This window comes from Macaca mulatta, chromosome 11 (assembly GCF_049350105.2).
Source record: "Macaca mulatta isolate MMU2019108-1 chromosome 11, T2T-MMU8v2.0, whole genome shotgun sequence".
Classification (NCBI taxonomy): Eukaryota; Metazoa; Chordata; class Mammalia; order Primates; family Cercopithecidae; genus Macaca; species Macaca mulatta.
This window is the reverse complement of record NC_133416.1, coordinates 129,623,275-129,643,175: the sequence shown is the minus strand read 5'-3', so window position 1 is coordinate 129,643,175 and position 19,901 is coordinate 129,623,275. Positions and strand designations below refer to the sequence as shown.

The 19,901-nt window shown below is 45.3% G+C and overlaps 1 protein-coding gene across 7 annotated transcripts in view; it reads left to right on the top strand.

The window, feature by feature from the left end:
- Positions 1 to 19,901, top strand: part of VPS33A (VPS33A core subunit of CORVET and HOPS complexes) — a 35,251-nt gene that overhangs the window by 2,462 nt on the left and 12,888 nt on the right. For 4 of the 7 annotated variants that reach the window (XM_077952551.1, XM_077952550.1, XM_077952548.1 and 1 more), the window contains 4 exon segments: positions 518 to 645; positions 2,724 to 2,910; positions 13,077 to 13,193; positions 14,132 to 14,306. In XM_077952551.1, the coding sequence (XP_077808677.1) occupies positions 518 to 645; positions 2,724 to 2,910; positions 13,077 to 13,193; positions 14,132 to 14,306 (607 nt within the window). 7 annotated transcript variants of the gene reach the window in all.

Sequence of the window (19,901 nt, the reverse complement as noted above, 5' to 3'; positions counted from 1 at the left end):
ATGTAAGCATCATTTGAATGCTGATGCAGTAACAGTGGCTTTAAGGCCGGGCGCGGTGGCTCATGCCTGTAAACCCAGCACTTTGGGAGGCCGAGGCGGGTGGATTGCGAAGTCAGGACGTCAGGACCAGCGTGGCTGCTGTGGTGAAACTCTGTCTCTACTAGAAATACAAAAATTAGCTGGGCACGGAGGTGCGCACCTGTAATCCCAGATACTCGGAAAGCTGAGGCAGGAGAATCACTTGAACCCAGGAGGCGGAGGCTGCAGTGAGCCAAGATCGCGCCGTTGCGCTCTGGCCTGGGTGACAGGGCGAGACTCTGTCTCAGAAAAAAAAAAAAAAAAACCAGTGGCTTTATATTGAAACTTTGTCCTTTATGTATTTGGCTTTGAGGGAATCTAAATTTCGATATTAAAATATTAACGTGCACTTGATTGGGGGTATTTATGATTTCTGAGTCTGAAAATGACAGGCAAATTTCAGTCTTTCTGTTAACCTTTTGTGTATGTGTTTGCCTAGGAACATGAAGTGGAAAAAATGTTCACACTTAAAGGGAATCGTTTGCCGGCAGCTGATGTCAAGAATATTATTTTTTTTGTCAGACCCAGGCTAGAGTTGATGGATATAATTGCTGAAAACGTGCTCAGGTATCTCAGAGCTTGTGTTTGATCTAAAAGAGTTTGGTCCATATGATGCTTTTAATGTATGAGCTCCTTCTCATGGAAGACCCTCACTCTTGCCAGTGCAAGGTGGTCTTTTGAAAAACTGGGATAAGCATGGAAGAATATGAAAGAGAAGATGGGGGCTGGGGGAAGGTGGAAATGGTTAATGGGTACAAAAAAATAGAATGAATAAGACCTACTATTTGATAGCACAGCAGGGGGACTATAGTTAATAATAACTTAATTACATATTTTTAAACTTGAAGAGTGAGGCTGGGCATGGTGGATCACACTTGTAATCCCAGCATTTTGAGAGGCCAGAGCAGGTGGATCACTTGAGGTCAGGGGTTCGAGACCAGCCTGGCCAACATAGTGAAACCCCGTCTCTACTAAAAATACAAAAATTAGCCAGGTGTGGTGGCGTGTGCCTTTAGTCCCAGCTACTCGGGAGACTGAGGCATGATAATCTTTTGAACCTGGGAGGCAGAGGTTGCAGTGAGCTGAGATCACGCCACTGCACTCCAGCCTGGGTGACAGAGGGAGACTCCATCTCAAAAAAAGAAAAGAGTGTAATTGGATTGTTTGTAACTCAAAGAATAAGTGCTTGAGAGGATGTGCCCGCCTGTTCTCCATGATGTTCTTATTTCCCACTGCATGCCCGTATCAAAACATCTCATGGACCCCATAAATACATGTGCCTGCTATGTACCCCCCAAAAATTGAAAATAGAGAAGATGGGAAACTTAGGAGGTCGTTCTCAGCAGTTTGAGAGGAGGGTTATCCTATAACCCCATTCCTTCAGGATAGCCAAAAGCTTAAACCTGTGTCAGTAAAAAGGACCTAGTTTAAAAAAATAAACCTCCAGCAGTAATTTTTAAATATACTGCATGTACTTGAATTTCATAAGCAAAAAAAAAAAAAGCTGATTAAAATTTAATATAGCATCCAGTCTATAGAGGAAGTGCTCGCAGCCCAGTCTCCACTCTGTGGTACAATTGATTGTTGCAGCCCCTAAAATCTTAAAAGCATGTGCGCTATTTTTGGAAGTCCTCTGTCAAGGAGAGTAAGGCCGGGAGTCAAGAGTGATCTTTCATTTTAATTTAAGACTCTTTCTGGCTGCATTGCTTCGGTTGAAGAACCATTTGTTTTTAGTGAGACACAGATACCCTATTTCAATAAACCTGAGAGCTTTAATGCCCCATAAATGGTTTAAGAGAATGCTAGAAAGTTCTAGCCAGGACTCAGTGCTGCTTTCCTGTCGGGGAAGAAAGAGAGAGAGAGTGGGCACAGCTGTAACACTTTCTGTCTGAGAGTCAGTTTTTGGTTATTTTTTTGAGACACAGTCTCACTCTGTTGCCCAGGCTGGAGTGCAGTGGTGGGATCTCTGCTCACTGCAACCTCTGCCTCCAGGGTTCAAGCAATTCTCCTGCCTTAGCCTCCCAAGTAGCTGAGATTACAGGCACACCATACCCAGCTAATTTTTGTATATTTTATTTTATTTTTTATTTTGGGATGGAATCTCACTCTGTTGCCCAGGCTGGAGTGCAGTGGCGTGGTCTTGGCTTACTGCAACCTCTGCCTCCCGGGTTCAAGTGATTCTCTTTCCTCAGCTTCCCGAGTAGCTGGGATTACAGGTTCCTGCCACCATGCCCGGCTAATTTTTGGTATTTTTAGTAGAGATGGGGTTTCACCATGTTGACTAGGCTGGTCTCGAACTCCTGACCTTGTGATCCGCCCGCCTGGGCCTCCCAGAGTGCTGGGATTACAGGTGTGAGACACTGTGCCCGGCCATTTTTGTATATTTTATAGAAATGGGGTTTTAGTCTCTTGACCAGGCTGGTCTCGAACTCCTGACCTCAAGTGATCTGCCCACCTTGGCCTCCCAAAGTGTTGGGATTACAGTTGTGAGCCACTGCACCCAGCCTGAGAGTCAGTATTTATATTATTTATCTAGCCAGCATTTATTTAGTGCCTGCTGTGTGCCAGGCAGTGGGGATAAAAAAAGCAAAGTGGTCTATGACTTATAGGAGCTCATAAGCTAACAAATGTTGCTTCCTTTGCAGTGAAGATAGACGAGGCCCAACGAGAGATTTTCATATTCTGTTTGTGCCACGCCGTAGCCTGTTGTGCGAACAGCGATTGAAGGATCTGGGAGTCTTGGGATCCTTTATTCACAGGGAGGAGTACAGCTTAGATCTCATTCCATTCGATGGGGATCTCTTATCCATGGAATCAGAGGGTGCGTTCAAAGTAAGTTTGGCATTTCCTTAACTTGAGGCATTAATTTTTGCCCAGTTTCTGAGTGTGAAAGTATCACAGTATTGATTACTGTGAAGCTGAGTCCCATTTTATATGTTTACTGATGCTTCAGATTTTCTATTCAAAAAATTGTTCGTTTTCTTTGCCCATTTTTTTCTCTTTGAGTAATTCTTCGTATATTCTAGATGTTGACCATTATGGGTTATAAAAGCTGCAAGCATCTTCCCAGTCTGTGACTTGTCTTTCAACTTTGTTTTTTGTTGTTGTTTTATTTTATTTTATTTTATTTTATTTTATTTTATTTTATTTTGAGATGGAGTCTCGCTCTGTCGCCTGGGCTGGAGCGCAGTGGTGTGGTCTCGGCTCACTGGAACCTCCGCCTCCTGGGTTCAAGGGATTCTCCTGCCTCAGCCACCTGAGTAGCTGAGGCGTGTGCCACTATGCCCAGATAATTTTTGTATTTTTAGTACACATGGGGTTTCACCATGTTGGTTTGCCAGGATGGTCTTGATCTCTTGACCTCGTGATCCGCCCGCCTCGGCCTCCCTAAGTGATGAGATTACAGGCGTGAGCCACTGTACCCGGCTTAACTTTCTGTATAATGTCTTTTATCATGTAGACACTTCCCATTAAAAGTAGTTAAATTTTAAAATAATAGCTTTATTTATTATAATTCACAATACTGGCTGAGCTAAGTGGCTCATGACTATAATCCCAGCACTTTAGGAGGCTGAGGCGGGTGGATCACCTGAGATCAGGAGTTTGAGACCAGCCTGGGAAACATGGGGAAACCCCGTCTCTACTAGAAATACAAAAATTAGCCGGGTGTGGTGGTGGGTGCCTGTGGTCCCAGCTACTCAGGAGGCTGAGGCAGGAGAATCACTTGAACCTGGGAGGTGGAGGTTGCAGTGAGCTGAGATCACGCCACTGCATTCCAGCTTGGGCGACAGAGGGAGACACTATCTCAAAAAAAAATAAAAACAGAACCAAAACTCACAATGCCATGAAATTCTCTCCTTTAAGGTGTGAAATTCCAGTGGTTTTTAGTGTATTCACAAAGTTGTGCAACTATCTCCACTATCTAAGTATGGCACATTTTAACTATCCCAAAAAGAATTCCCATGCCCAGTAGCAGTCCTTCCCTATCTGTCCTTCCCCCAGCCTCTGGCAGCCACTAATCTAGTTCAGTCTGTATGAATTCACCTATTCTGGAGTTTTCTTTTTTTCTTTTTTTGAGGTAGAGTCTCACTCTTTTGCCCAGGTTGGAATGCAGTGACATGATCATACCTCACTGCAGCCTTGACCTCCTAGGCTTGAGTGATCTTCCAGCCTCAGCATTTTGAGTAGCTGGAACTACATGCATGTGCCACCACACTTGGCTAACTTTTAAAAATTTCTTTTATTTCTATTTTTATTTTTTGGAGAGACAGCATCTTACTATGTTGTCCAGGCTGGTTTTGAACTTATTCTGGAGATTTCTTAGAAATGAAATCCTGTAATACATATGTGGTCCTTTGTGTCTGGCATCTTCACTTAGTATAATGTTTTCAGGGTTCATCCAGGTTGAAGCCTGTGTGAGGCCTTCATTCCTTCATATTGCTGAATAGTATCCCATTGTAATGATATTATCATTCATCAGTTGATGGACATCTGATGGGTTGTTGCCACTTTCTGGCTGTCACAATACTGCGAATATTGTGAAAAGTTTTTATGTGGATGTATGGTTTCATTTCTCTTAGATATACCTAGGAGTAGAGACTGGGCGTGGTGGCTCACGCCTGTGATCCTAGCACTTTGGGAGGCTGAGGTGGGCGGATCACCTGAGGTTGGGAGTTCGAGACCAGCCTGACCAACATGGAGAAACTCCATCTTTACTGAAAATACAAAATTAGCCGGGCATGGTGGCACATGCCTGTAATCCCAGCTACTTGGGAGGCCAAGACAGGAGAATCGCTTGAACCTGGGAGGTGGAGGTTGCAGTGAGCCGAGATTACACCATTGCACTACAGCCTGGGCAACAAGAGTGAAACTCTGTCTTAAATAAATAAATAAATACACACACGCACACACACACACACCCCTAGGAATAGAATTGCTGAGTCACGTGGTAACTCTACATTTAACAATTGGAGGAGCTGCGAAACTTTTGCACTGAAGCTGTACCGTTTGTACTCCTAGCAGCAGTGTGTGAGGGTTCCAGTTGTATATCCCCATGGACGTACTTGTTATTCTGTCTTTTTTTTTTTTTTTTGAGACAGATTGTCACTTTGTCACCCAGCCTGGAGTGCAGTGGCGCGATCTCGATCTTGGCACACTGCAACCTCTGCCTCCTGGGCTCAAGCGATTCTCCCGCCTCAGCTTCCTGAGTAGCTGGGATTACAGATATATGATTTCCAAATATTTTCTTTTGTTCTGTGAGTTCTTTTCACTTTCTTGGTGAAATTGGTGTCGTTCAATGCACTAAAGTTTTACATTTTGATGAAGTCCCTTTTATCCTGTTTTCCTCTTGTTACTTGTGCTTTCAGTATCATCTCTGAGAAACCGTTGTCTACCCCAGGATCACAAAGATTCACTCTGAGGTTTCCTTCTAAGAGTTTTATAATTTTTTATTTTTTAAAGAGACGGGTCTTAACTATGTTGCCCAGGCTGGTCTCAGACTCCTCTGAGCTCAGGCAACCCTCCCACCTCAGCCTCCCAAAGTGCTGGGATTACAGGCATGAGCCACCATGCCCAGCTTATGATTTTCTTACATCTTACGTTTCGGTCTTCAACCCATTTTAAGTTAATTCTGTATATAATGCGAGGTGGGGGTCCAAATTTCGTTTTTTGCACATGGGTATGTGTTTGTTCCAGCACTATTTGTTGAAAAACTGTGAATCAACTGTTCACAAACGTAAGGGTCTGTTTTTGGTCTTTCAGTTCTCTTCCACTGATCTGTATGTCCGTATGTCCATCCTTATGCCAGTACTACACTGTCTTGATTACAGTAGCTTTGCCATAAGCTTTGAAATCAGAAGTGTGAGTCTTTCATCCTAAGGCAGGTAAATATATCACTTTTGTTCTTTTAGATTGTGCTTTTTGAGTCTTCATAAATCTTCTACTCTGCAGACAAAGAAGGAAATCTTTTTTTTTGTTTTTTTTGAGATGATGTCTCACACTGTCACCCAGACTGGAGTGCAATGGCGCGATCTTGGCTCACTGCACCCTTTGCCTCCTGGGTTCAAATAGTTCTCCTGCCTCAGCCTCCTAAGTAACTAGGATTACAAGGCACATGCTGCCATGCCCAGCTAATTTTGTTGTATATTAGTGGAGATGGGGTTTCACTGAGTTGTCCAAGCTGGTCTTGAACTCTTAAGCTTCCACCCATGCCAGCCCGTTTTTTTTTTTTTTTTTCTTTTTCTTTTCTTTTTTTTTTTTTTTTTTTTTTTTTTGAGGCAGAGTCTCACTTTGTTGCCCAGGCTGGAGTGCAGTGGCACAATCTCCACTCACTGCAACCTCCGCCTTCTGGGTTCAAGTGATTATCTTGCCTCAGCCTCCCAAGTAGCTGGGATTATAGGCATCTGCCACCACGCCTGCCTAATTTTTGTATTTTTAGTAGAGACAGGATTTCACCATGTTGCCCAGGCTGATCTCGATATCCTGGCCTCAGATGATCCACCTGCCTTGTCCTCAGAAAGTGCTGGAATTACAGGCGTGAGCCACTGTGCCCAGCCTGAAGCTACTTTTTACCCCAGTTCTCAGACTGCCGCTTATCCCAGAAGCAATCACTATTTCTCTTTTTATTTTTTTGGGGGGGATAGTATATGCAGCTACAGCTCGTAGTATATAATCCCTCTCCACTTTTGTACAAGTAGTAGCATATGACATATACACTTTGGTATGTTGCGTTATTCTCTTAATAATATATCTGAGTCATTTTCTACCACATATGGCAATGCTTGTGTTATTCTCATTTGAAGCTGCATAAAGTTCCATTGTTTGGATGTACCATAATGTATTCAATCAGCCTTCTAGTGGAGGGCACTTTTCTCCTCCCTATGCTGTTGGAGGCCATGCTACCGATAATGAGTCTGTATGTAGGCCCCTCTGCACATGCGCCCTTTGCAGGCTGCCTTTGCCTTGGTCGTTTCTTTTGATATTGCTTCTGGTAGTTTTGGCTGTGTGTATGTTTTTAACATAATCACACTTATCCATGTTTCTTTGACTTATGAGTTTATGATGCTGCTGCTGCTGCTGGTGGTGCTGCTCTGGAGACTAGAACTTTTTTTTTTTAATTGTTTTTGAGACAGATTCTCACTCAGTCACCCAGGCTGGGGTGCAGTGGCATAATCTCAGCTCACCGCAACTTCCACCTCCCCAGTTCAAGCAATTCTCCTGTCTTAGCCATCGAGTAACTGGGATTACAGGCACATGCCACCATGCCCAGCTAATTTTTGTATTTGTAGTAGAGATGGGGTTTCACCATGTTGGCCAGGCTGGTCTCGAACTCCTGACCTCAAGAGATCTGCCCTCCTCGGCCTCCCAAACTGCTGGGATTGCAGGTGTGAGCCGCTGTGCCTGGCCTTTTTTTCTTCTTACCAATAAAATACTTAGAAGGTAGAGACTAGAACTTTAGAGAACCACTGGTATAGTACATAAAATTATTTGAATCATTTTTTTCCCCGTTGTGTTGTTACAGAGATCACCTCGTTAAAAGAGTTAATTTGTTGACAGTTTTCACAAAAGGGGGGGAAATGCAACTTATTTAAAAAAATAAAATAGGCCAGGCACAGTGGTTCATGCCTGTAATCCCAGCACTTTGGGAGACCAAGGTGGGAGGATCACTTAAGGCCAGGAGTTCGAGACCAGCCTGGGCAACAGAGTGAGGCCCTGTCTTTACAAAAAATTAGCCAAGCATGGTGATGTGCACCTGTCATTCCAGCTACTCAGGAGGCTGAGGCAGAAGGATCACCTGAGCCCAGGATGTTGAGGCTGCAGGGAGCTGTGGTCACACCAATGCACTCCTGCCTGGGTAACAGAGTGAGACATGGCCACAGAAAAAAGTGAAAAATAAAAAAGTTAATCTGGGACAGTAGAAGTCAGTGGCACTACCAACTAGTGCTATAACCAGGGGACTTTCTTGGCTTTTTTTTTTTTTTTTTTTTTTTTTTGATGAGACAGAGTCTCACTCACTCTTGTTGCCCAGGCTGGAGTGCAGTGGCGCAATCTCGGCTCACTGCAACCTCTGCCTCCCAGGTTCAAGCGATTCTCCTGCCTCAACTTCCCGAGTAGTTGGAATTAGGTGCCCACCACCACACCTGGCTAATTTTTTGTATTTTTAGGAGAGACAGAGTGTCACCATGTTGGCCAGGCTGGTCTCGAACTCCTGACCTTATGATCCTCTTGCCTCAGCCTTCCAAAGTGCTGGGATTACAGGCGTGGGCCACGGCGCCCAACCCTCTTGGCTCTTTTGTACCCTGTTCCCTAGTGGTTTGCTTACACTAAATCCCATCTGATGGTAATACAGATTTCCCTCTAACATTTTATAGGAAAATTTCAGTATACCAAAAAATTGAATTGTACGGTGAATACCCATCTATCCACCACTTATCTTCTGCATTAACAGTTTTCTGTATGTGCTTTATCACATACCTGTGATGGTATACCCATTTTTTATTAATCCATATTTGTGTATTTAATGGGAATTGGTAGCAGCCGAAGCAAACTCTCTTGGAGTGACAAAATCTGTGCAGAGGAGAAATAACCTGTTTATGTTACTTATGATTTGTAAGGAAGGGCAGAACTATTTTCTTTTTTTTTTTCTTGAAACTGAGTTTCACTCTGTTTCTGCCGCCTAGGCTGGAGTGCATTGGTGCCATCTCTCACTGCAGCCTCCACCTCCTGGGTTCAAGTGATTCTCCTGCCTCAACCTCCTGAGTAGCTGGGACTATAGACGCCCGCCACCATGTCAGCTAATTTTTTGTGTTTTTAATAGAGACAGGGTTACACCATGTGTCCCAGGCTGGTCTCGAACTCCTGACCTCAGGTAATCCACCACCTCAGCCTCCCAAAGTGCTGGGATTACAGGCCTGAGCCACTATGCCTGGCCAGAACTATTTTCTACTGAGAATTTCAAGTCTTTGGCTTTGTACATTCACCTAAGATGCTGTTTAGAAAGAAAGGATTTTGAAGCCAGGCGCGGTGGCTCACGCCTGTAATCCCAGCACTTTGGGAGGCCGAGACGGGCAGATCACGAGGTCAGGATATCGAGACCATCCTAGCTAACACGGTAAACCCCATCTCTACTAGAAATACAAAAAATTAGCCAGGTGTGGTGGCGGGTGCCTCTAGTCCCAGCTTCTCGGGAGGCTGAGGCAGGAGAATGGCGTGAACCCGGGAGGCAGCGGAGCTTTCAGTGAGCCGAGATCGCGCCACTGCACTCCAGCCTGGGTGACAGAGCGAGACTCCGTCTCAAAAAAAACAAAAAAAAAAAGAAAGAAAGAAAGAAAGGATTTTGGCCGGACGTGGTGGCTCATACCTGTAATTCCAGTACTTTGGGAGGCTGAGGTGGGCAGATCACCTGAGGTCAGGAGTTTGAGACCAGCCTGGGCAACATAGCAAAACCCCATTTCTACTAAAAATAAAAAAATGAATAAATAAAAATTAGCTGGGTGTGGTGGTGCATGCCTGTAATCCTAGCTACTTGGCAGACTGAGGCAGGAGAATCACTTGAGCCAGGAGGCAGAGGTTGCAGTAAGCCGAGATCGCACCACTGTACGCCAGCCTGGGCAATAGAGCGAGACCCTATCTCAACAACAACAACGAAAAAAAAAGGCGGGGGGTTTGGGGGAGTTGGAAGAAGTGGCAGAAAAAAAAAAGAAAGGACTTTATCTGGATGGTAAAGCTAAGAGCTTTACCTAAGAGCCTAATTTTAAAGTCAACCCCAAGTTTTGACGGAGATGACATAATCGTATTTCTGTGATTTTCTTTTTTTTTTTTTTTTTTGAGACGGAGTCTTGCTCTGTCACCCAGCCTGGAGTGCAGTGGCCGGATCTCAGCTCACTGCAAGCTCCTCCTCTCGGGTTCACGCCATTCTCCTGCCTCAGCCTCCCGAGTAGCTGGGACTACAGGCACCCGCCACTTCGCCCGGCTAGTTTTTTTTTGTATTTTTTAGTAGAGACGGGGTTTCACCGTATTAGCCAGGATGGTCTCGATCTCCTGACCTCATGATCCGCCCGTCTCGGCCTCCCAAAGTGCTGGGATTACAGGCTTGAGCCACCGCGCCCGGCCTGTGATTTTCAATACTGAGCACAACTTGGTGGTTTCCTGGCTTCAGGAGGCACATCTAGATCTCTGTGTTTTGAGTTACGGTTGTGATCATCTATGTCATTGCTCTGTGTAAAATGTGAGAATTAGAGTTCTGCCCAGTTGAATGCTCAATAGCATTGCTTAAGGTACTGTGGTCTTTATTCGCATATATAAAAATCAGCATATATAAAATCTGCCTCTTTTATGCAAGCTGCAAGGTATTCTGTTGTGTGGGTGTGTGAGACTTTGGGGTTAAAAAAAAAAATGTGCATTTAAATGTTAAGGTTACTGAGCTGGGTGTGGTGGCACTTTGGAAGGCCGAGGCAGACAGATCATCTGAGGTTAGGAGTTTGAGACCAGCCTGGGCAACATAGTAAAACCCCATCTCTACTAAAAATACAAAAAATTAGCCAGGCATGGTGGTGGGCGCCTATGATCCCAGCTACTCAGGAGGCTGAGGCAGGAGAATCGCTTGAACTCGGGAAGTGGAGGTTGTAGTGAGCTGAGGTTGCCCCACTGCACTCCAGCCTGGGCGATAGAGCAAGACTCTGTCTCAAAAAAAAAACAAAAAACAAAAAAACCCACAAGATTAAAATCTGTTGCTAACTTTTACATCTTTTAAAAAATATTGTAAAAGAGCTGTCTTTGTAGTAGTACAACTTTAAAAAATTAAGTAAAATATGAATGCTAGTTGGAGGGGAGTTCCTTAATGTCTTTTTTTTTGAGACAGGATCTTGCTTTATGCCCAGGCTGGAGTGCAGTGGCATAATCTTGGCTCACTGCAACCTCCACCTCCCGGATTCAAGTGATTCTCCTGTCTCACTCAGCCTCCTGAGTAGCTGGGATTACAGGCACACTCCACCACACCCAGCTAATTTTTGTATTTTTAGTAGAGACAGGGTTTCACCATGTTGGTCAGGCTGGTCTCGAACTCCCAACCTCATGATCCACCCCCCTCGGCCTCCCAAAGTGCAGGGATTAGAGGCATGAGCCACTGTGCCTGGCCCTTAATGTCTTTTGCCCTTGGATGTTCATCTGATCTGGAGCTTTAAGTAGTTTTGCCAAAAAGTGTGTCTTTTGACATTCTCATTGATGGTCTGCCATATTCTGGGAAGTGTTAAAATACACCACACTCGAAAGAGTAGTCTGGCAACACTTTCAATAATAACCAAATGCTCCCCACCATGTCTGCCATCCTTCCTCCCTGGGGCAGAGGGCCTGCCAAGTGACAACCACGTTCTCTCTTTCTCAGGACCTGGACCCTCAGGGCCCCCTCATTTCTGGCTGTGGACAGCAGGGACATGTTGGGTTGGTAGGGGTGGAGGGAATTGATAAAATGTACCGTATTGACTTATGAGTGGATAATGGTTGTAAAAAACCCAAATCATTCCATATAAAAGCTAACTGTTAGGCCGGGCGCGGTGGCTCACGCCTGTAATCCCAGCACTTTAGGAGGCTGAGACGGGCAGATCACGAGGTCAGGAGATCGAGACCATCCTGGCTAACATGGTGAAACCCCGTCTCTACTAAAAATACAAAAATTAGCTGGGCGCGGTGGCAGGCGCCTGTAGTCCCAGCTACATGGGAGGCTGAGGCAGGAGAATGGCGTGAACCTGGGAGGCGGAGCTTGCAGTGAGCCAAGATTGCGCCACTGCACTCCAGCCTGGGCGACAGAGCGAGACTCCGTCTCAAAAACAAAAGAAAAAAAAAAAGCTAACTGCTATTGAGCATTTGCTATATGTTTCAGGTACTGCGATCAAATGCTTTACATGTATTTTTCTCATGTAATCCTTGCCCTATGTGGACTATACTCCCTTCTACATATGAATAAATTGAGGCACAGAGAGATTCTCTAACTGGCCCAGGGCACAGCTAGTAAGTGACATAGCTGGGTTCAGAACAAGGCAACCTGAGTCTAGAATCTGTGCTTTGATCCACCTGTATCAAAAGTGACCGCTTCCCTCCTCTCACTTCGCAGGTGGGTTTTTTCTCTCTCTCCGTCTTTTTTTCTTTTTTTTTTTTTAAAGGGGTAGGGTCTTGCTCTGTTGCCCAGAGGGGAGTGTGACAGTGCGATCATAGCTCACTACAGCCTCAAACCCCTGGGCTCTGGTGATCCTCCTGCCTTATCCTCCTGAGTAGCTCGGATACAGATGCGTACCACTATCCTTGGCTAATTTAATTTTGTGTAGATACAGGGTCTCACTATGTTGCCCAGGCTGGTCTCAAACTCCAGAGCTCAAGCGATCCTCCTGTCTTGGCCTCCCAAAGTGCTGGGGTTACAGCCATTCATCTAGCCTTCCCAGGTGGTTTTGTGTGTATTTGGAGGTCCTTTTTTCAGTGCAAATATATATATTTTTTATAAAAGGAGATCATAAGAGATTGTGGCCTTCAGTTGTCAGGTGTCATGAAAATCTGCCTCATCCTTTGTAAAAACAATGAAGTATTCTGTCCTGTGGTCTTTTGTATTTCTCGGTAATTAGCATGTGGCTCTCCCAGCATGTCCTGCCAGAGTTTACTCTCACCAGTGAATGGGAACCCATCGTTCAGTGTAAGTCTGTATTCTTCCGTCTTTTATTTAAGAGCTTATTCAGAAGAGCTGGCATGCTGGGTGAACAGTTTCTCCCAGAAGCCCCGGCTCTGCCCAGGAGAGGTGCTTCCAGGGCTGCATCCACCCTGGGGCTGCCAGCCTCAGGGCCTGGTCTGACAGGCAGCAGTTTTGGAAAATGAACTTGAGTTCCCAATTTTCCTGGCACAGTGTGAAATAACTGGAAATGATTTTATTGTCTGTTGGTGCACCCCAGCCCCAGGAACAGAGATGGACCCCTGGGAGGCCCCCATGGCCTGGCAGTAATTGGCCTTTCCCCTCACAGGAGTGCTACCTGGAGGGTGACCAGACAAGCCTGTACCATGCAGCCAAGGGGCTGATGACCCTGCAAGCTCTGTACGGAACGATCCCCCAGATCTTTGGGAAAGGAGAATGCGCTCGGGTAAGAACCAGCTGCTTTCTGGTGGTAAAGAAGGGGCCCTTCACACCCCAGAAGGGAGGAGGAACGGGAAGCTCCTTACAAACAAATTCTGTTGATCTTAATTATTTACGAATACTGTACTCATGAATTTGCCTACTGATTAAAATGCACTTATAAGCCTCCAAGTCAGTACTCATGGTGCTTTTGTGGGCGTGCACAGTGGTGACAGTTTGAGTAACCACTGTGCATGTTCCCAGCTGAGGCAGGTGACACTCCACCTTCCCATTTCAGCTCTCGGACTGCAAACAAGTGTCCTTTTCACAGTCTCACTGTCATGTTTTCCACACATCTGTACTTTTTTTGGTGATTTCACTGTTTAAAATGGCCCCCAAACGTAGGGCTGAGGTGCAGTCTGGTGTCCTGTGCACAAGAAGGCTGTGGTGTGCCTGGCAGAGACATTATGTGTGTCAGAGACGCTTCATTCAGGCATGAGTCACAGAGCTGCTGGCTGTCAGTTCAGTGTGAATGATCAATAATTATGTTAAGTCAGGCATCTTTAAGCAGAAACACATATAAAACTGGGTTATGTATTGATCGAATGACAAAAACATTGAGACCAGAGGCTCCTAGGAACCTAAGTCTGCGTTTCTCCCAGGACCAATGGTTGCATCTTTGCTAATTTAGTGTTTGCAGTGACTTCATAGAACATAACTACTGCTAATCACAAGAATATACTGATCTGATTTTATGCCTCATTGGCAAATGGCAGCTTCCTTGGCGCAAGTGTTGGGATGGGTGCCAACAGCAAGGTGCTTTTCTAGAGCTGCTTGTTTCTTAGCAATGCACTCTTCCAGTTTTTCTCCTTTTTCACTTTTTTGATTGCCTTGCTGGTTTTAGACAGATTTTCACATCTGCTCATTCCCAGGAGGGCCCCACCTCATCCAATGTTTTGTTTCCAGCAAGTGGCCAATATGATGATCAGGATGAAGAGAGAGTTTACAGGAAGCCAGAATTCAATATTTCCCGTTTTTGATAATCTCTTGTTGCTTGATCGGAATGTGGATTTATTAACACCTCTTGCCACTCAGCTGACATATGAAGGACTCATTGATGAAATTTATGGCATTCAGAACAGTAAGTACGTGACATCTGTTTTCACTAATAGGTAATATGAGAAGAATATCCTTTGTGGAGACTACTGTTTGTATATTGCACACTTAAGCATAATTTGAAGTCAGAGATCTAATTTTAATGATTCAAAGTATACATTAATATAGACCTTTTTGTTAGCAATTTAGCAACACATAAAACTTTTCTAACCCTTGGCCCAAGAAAGCCCAAAGCCTAAGAACGTGCATTGAGGAATCATTCCAAAAAAGGGGATCAGTGAGGTTTGCATAAAAATTTCGATTTCCATTTTCTTACCAGAATTTTCCAAACAATTTCAGTGGATGAGTACATTATAAAATATTATGGAACCACCTGGGCATGGTGGCTCACACTTGTAATCCCAGCACTTTGGGAAGCCAAGGTAGGTAGATCACTTGAGGTCAGGAGTTTGAGACCAGCCTGGCAAACATGATGAGACCCCTGTCTCTACTAAAAATACAAAAAATTAGCCGGGTGTGGTGGCGCGTTCTTGTAGCCCCAGCTACTTGGGATGCTGAGGTGAGAGAATTGCTCGAACCCAGGAGGAGGAGGTTGCCATGAGCTGAGATAGTGCCGCTGTACTCCAGCCTGCTGACAGAGTGAGACTCCGTCTCAAAAAAAAAGAAAATACTATGGAACCATCAAAATAATAAATGTGGAACATGAAAAACTGCATAGCCATGTCTATTTCAGTTAGAAATTGTTATATATGTGTCTGCGTATATATGTGTGTTCCAAACTATATTTATATCTACAAAAAATAACTAAGAATACCATAAAAACCAGAAATAACTGGAGGCAGAATACTCAGACCATGCCTCCAAAGGCTGTTAGAAAGCTGCTTCCTTTACATAGAAATCCAAGAACCCTTGAAACAATGAAAATACTGACCTCTGACTTTCAGACACTAGGATTCAGTGACATCTGAGCAAACTGCAGTTGTCAGTGACACAAGAGTTGGCCGGAAGTTTAGTGCCCAGGCCTGTCATTGTCCCCTGTGAGCAGAGGCCGGGGGTCTCCCACAGAGGGCACTGGCATTTGCAATGCACACATCCTTGCGGCCAGCAGTAGTTGAGGAAGGTGGTGGAAGCAGTGGCATTTGTGCTGGGTTTGGAAAGACACGGAGAGTTTAGATGAAGATCCTGGGGCAGGGGCAGGCGGTATCATACACAAGTCATGACGAGCCAAACAGTGTGGTTGAGTGGAACGCATGGCTGGAGAAATATTTTAGAAAATCAGCTGATACAGGGCCGGGCGCGGTGGCTCACGCCTCTAATCCCAGCACTTTGGGAGGCTGAGGCGGGTGGATCACAAGGTCAGGAGATCAAGACCCTCCTGGCTAACACGGTGAAACCCCATCTGTACTAAAAATAGAAAAACTTAGCCGGAGATGGTGGCAGGCGCCTGTAGTCCCAGCTACTCGGGAGTCTGAGGCAGGAGAATGGCGTGAACCTGGGAGGCGGAGGTTGCAGTGAGCCAAGATCGCGCCACTGCACCCCAGCTTGGGCGACAGAGTGAGACTCTGTCTTAAAAAAAAAAAAGAAAAACAACTGGTACAGAAGGTCGAGGCCACTCGATGGAAAATGTGGATGGCTGGCTAGAGCTTGGCCTTGGTGAGTGAGTAGGTCAGAGATCACAGGCGTGTTTGGTTTGACTGGTTTTGGCCCACATGGTATTTATTTCTGTCAGTTTTTAAATGTGATACATTTTAAGTAATAATCCTGAATTATGCCATGACTTGAAAAATACTGGAAGCACTGGCAAGAGGCCACGCTCCCACTGGTGGCCAGGACCTAGTGCCTCTAGAACTCCCTGCCTCACCACAGACCCCCACACCTGTCTCAGCCTGGCCTTCTTCCCTCATCTGCGTAGTCCCCAGCCTCTATTGCCATCCTGAATGAGGCCACACGGAGCCAAGGGAAGGCCGGAGGAGAGGGATGTGGAAGAAAGATGAGGCCGGGTGCAGTGGCTCATGCTGGTAACCCCAGCACTTTGGGAGGCCAAGGCAGGCAGATCACTTGAGATCGGGAGTTTGAGACCAGCCTGACCAATATGGTGAAACCCCATTGCTACTAAAAATACACACACACACACACACACACACACACAGCTGGATTTGGTGGCGCATGCCTATAGTACCAGCTACTCAGGAGGCTGAGGCATGAGAATCACTTGAACTTAGGAGGCGGAGCTTGCAGTGAGCCAAGATCGCACCACTGCACTCCAGCCTGGGCAACAGAGTGAGACGCTGTCTCAAAAAAATAATAATAAAATAGGTGAAAATTTTTAAAAATATTTAGAAAGAAAGGAAGGGAGGAAAGGTCTGAAATTCAGAGGGAAACGGACCCGTGGTTGCCAGGACTGCGGGAAGGGGATGGGGAGCCACCACTTACTGGCTACGAGGTTTCCCTTTAGGATGAAAAAGTGTGGAACTAGATACTGGCTGTGTTCCTACCATGTTGTATATGTACTAAATGCTACTGGATATTCACTGTAAGACAAAGTAGTAATTTTTATATTACGTGCCGTTTACCACAAGAATGGATGAATGAATGACGTGGGTGAGGGAATGGAGAGAGAGACATGAAGAGGCGTTTCCACATGCCTCCTCAAGGTCTTTAGTGGTAAGATTGTAAAGTCTTTTTATTACTGTTATTTGTCCAAAAAATGGCACCTTTAATACTTTTTAAAACCTTATTTATTGACAGAGGAATTTATTTCAGGAGAGCCCTATGCTGGGTCATGGGTGGAAATCAAAGAAACAGGGTGGTCCCAGAGCTTGTACCACCCAGGAAGGCATGAGAGAAGAGTTCTGAAGTTCAGGATGGGGAGTGGCAGGGGGAGAGGGGGATAGCTGTATAGGAGAGGTGAGAGGTGGGAAGGGATTTTCCAGGAAGAGAAAAAATATGTATAAATTCCCATCCTCCTTGTAGCAAGTTTTTTTGTAATGTAAGTCAAACATTGATTAAGAAAAAAATTGGAAAAATAGAAGAAAACATAGATCCCTTATTATCCTCCAGCCCTACCCTGTGGCCCCAAACCTTGGGACAACCACTGTTAATATTGTGGTATCATTTCCTAGTCTTTTTTTCCCCTTGTGTAGTTTACTTTAGTTAACAAAAAATGGAATCAGGTTGCACAAATAGTTTCAAACCTGAGTTTTGATTTGGGATGCTAATGAGCATTTTCCCAGTGTATGTATACTGTAATCGTTATGTTAAAGTCCACAGTATAGGCCAGGCATAGTGGCTCATGCCTGTAATTCCAGCACTTTGGTAGGCCAAGGCAGGCCAATCACCTGAGGTCAGGAGTTCGAGACCAGCCTGACCAACATGGTGAAACCCTGTCTCTACTAAAAAAAAAAAAAAATTAGCCGGGTGTGGTGGCGGGCGGCTCTAATCCCAGCTACTTGGGAGGCTGCGGCAGGAGAATTGCTTGAACCTGGGAGGTAGAGGTTGGCAGTAAGCCGAAATCGCGCCATTGCACTCCAGCCTGGGCAACGAGTGAAACTCCATCTCAGAAAAAAAAAGGAAAATTCATAGTATATTTAAACCCTAGTTTACAGAGTCATTCCTCTAATGCTGGGCATTTTAGGTTTTGTGTGTGTGATTATAAAAACATCTGTATACATAAGTGGGGTTTTTGTTGTTTTTGTTTTTTGTTTGTTTGTTTTTAATAGAGACGGGTTTCACCATGTTGCCCAGGCTGTTCTCGAACTCCTGAACTCAAGCAATTCACCCTCCTCAGACTCCTAAATTCCTGGGATTACAGGCCTGAGCCACCATGCGCAGCCAATGTTGTTGTTTTTGAGACGGGGTTTCACTCTGTCACCCAGACTAGAGAACAGTGGCGTGATCATACCTCACTACTGCCTTGACCTTCTGGGCTCAAGCAGTCCTTCCACCTCGGCCTCCCAAGTAGCTGAGACTATAGGCATGCACCACCACGCCCAGCTAACTTTTCACGATTTTGCAGAGATAGGGTCTCTCTATGTTGCCCCCCCGTTGGTCTTGAACTAGGCCCAAAAGATCCTCCCAGGCCAGGTGTGGTGGCTCATGCCTGTAATCCCAACACTTTAGGAGGCTGAAGCAGGCAGACCACTTGAGGTCAGGAGTTTGAGACCAGCCTGGCCAACATGGCGAAACCCTGTCTCTACTAAAAATACAAAAATCAGGCGGGCATGGTGGTGTGCACCTGTAATCCCAGCTACTTGGGAGGCTGAGGCAGGAGAATCACTTGAACCTAGGAGGTAAAAAGGTTGCAATGAGCCGAGATCGTCCCACTACACTTCAGTCTGGGTGACAAAGTGAGACTCTCTCAATTTAAAAAAAAAGAAGTGGCTGGGCATGGGGGCTCACGCCTGTAATCCCAGCACTTTGGGAGGCTGAGGTGGGCGGATCACCTGAGGTCAGGAGTTCGAGACCAGCCTGGCCAAAATGGCGAAACACGTCTCTACTCAAAATACAAAAATTAGTCAGATGTGGTGGCGGGCACTTGTAATCCTAGCTACTCGGGAGGATGAGGCAGGAGAATCGCTTGAACCTGAGAGGTGGAAGTTGTAGTGAGCTGAGATCACGCCACTGCACTCCAGCCTGGGCAAGAGAGCAAGACTCCCTCTTAAATAAATAAATAAAATAAGAGAGAGAGAGAGAACCTCCCACCTAAGCCTCTCACAGTGCTGGGATTACAGGCGTGAGCCACCATGCCCAGCCTATATAAGATTTTTTTCATATATCAGATTATTTTCTTTCCCTGGATTCCCTGATGCAGGATTTTTGGGGTGAAAGGCACGTGTTGGTACGTGTTGCCAAATTGCTTTACTACAGAGTTACACCAGCTCTATGCCATCAGTAGTTCATGAGCACATGTGGGGTGTTCCTGGGAAATAGAGACTCACTTGGCTTGGCAGGAGCAGAGTAGGGAGAAGGAAATTAAGACTCCCATGCTAAGGAATTTGGAAGCTTATTCTAGATCAGGGTGTACAACTTTTTCTATAAAGACCCAGATAGTAAGTATTTTAGGCTTTCGCTTGTTACACAGCGCAAGTCATACAGAGGAACCTCCTTGTCTCTGTCATTGTAATGTGAAAGAAGCCATAGACAATACAAAAAGAATAGCTGTGGCCGTGTGCCAATAAAACTTTATTTACAAAAACAGAAAGTGGGCTGGGCGTGGTGGCTCATGCCTATAATCTAGCACTGTGGGAGGCCAAGGCAAGTGGCTCACCTGAAGTCAGGAGTTCGAGACCAGCCTGGCCAACATGGTGAAATCCTGTCTGTACTAAAAATACAAAAAAATTAGCAGGGCGTAGTGGCAGGTGCCTATAATCCCAGCTACTCAGGAGACTGAGGCAGGAGAATCACTTGAACCCAGGAGGCGGAGGTTGCAGTGAGCCGAGATCATGCCATTGCACTCAAGCCTGGGTGACAAGAGTGAAATTCCGTCTCAAAAAAAAAAAGAGTGAGCAGAGTTTGGCCCTCAGATCATAATTTCTAATTCTTGTTCTAGAATGGCTTTTAAACTATTTTGGATTCCAACCCACAGTAAGAAATATATTTTATATCATGACCCAGTACATAC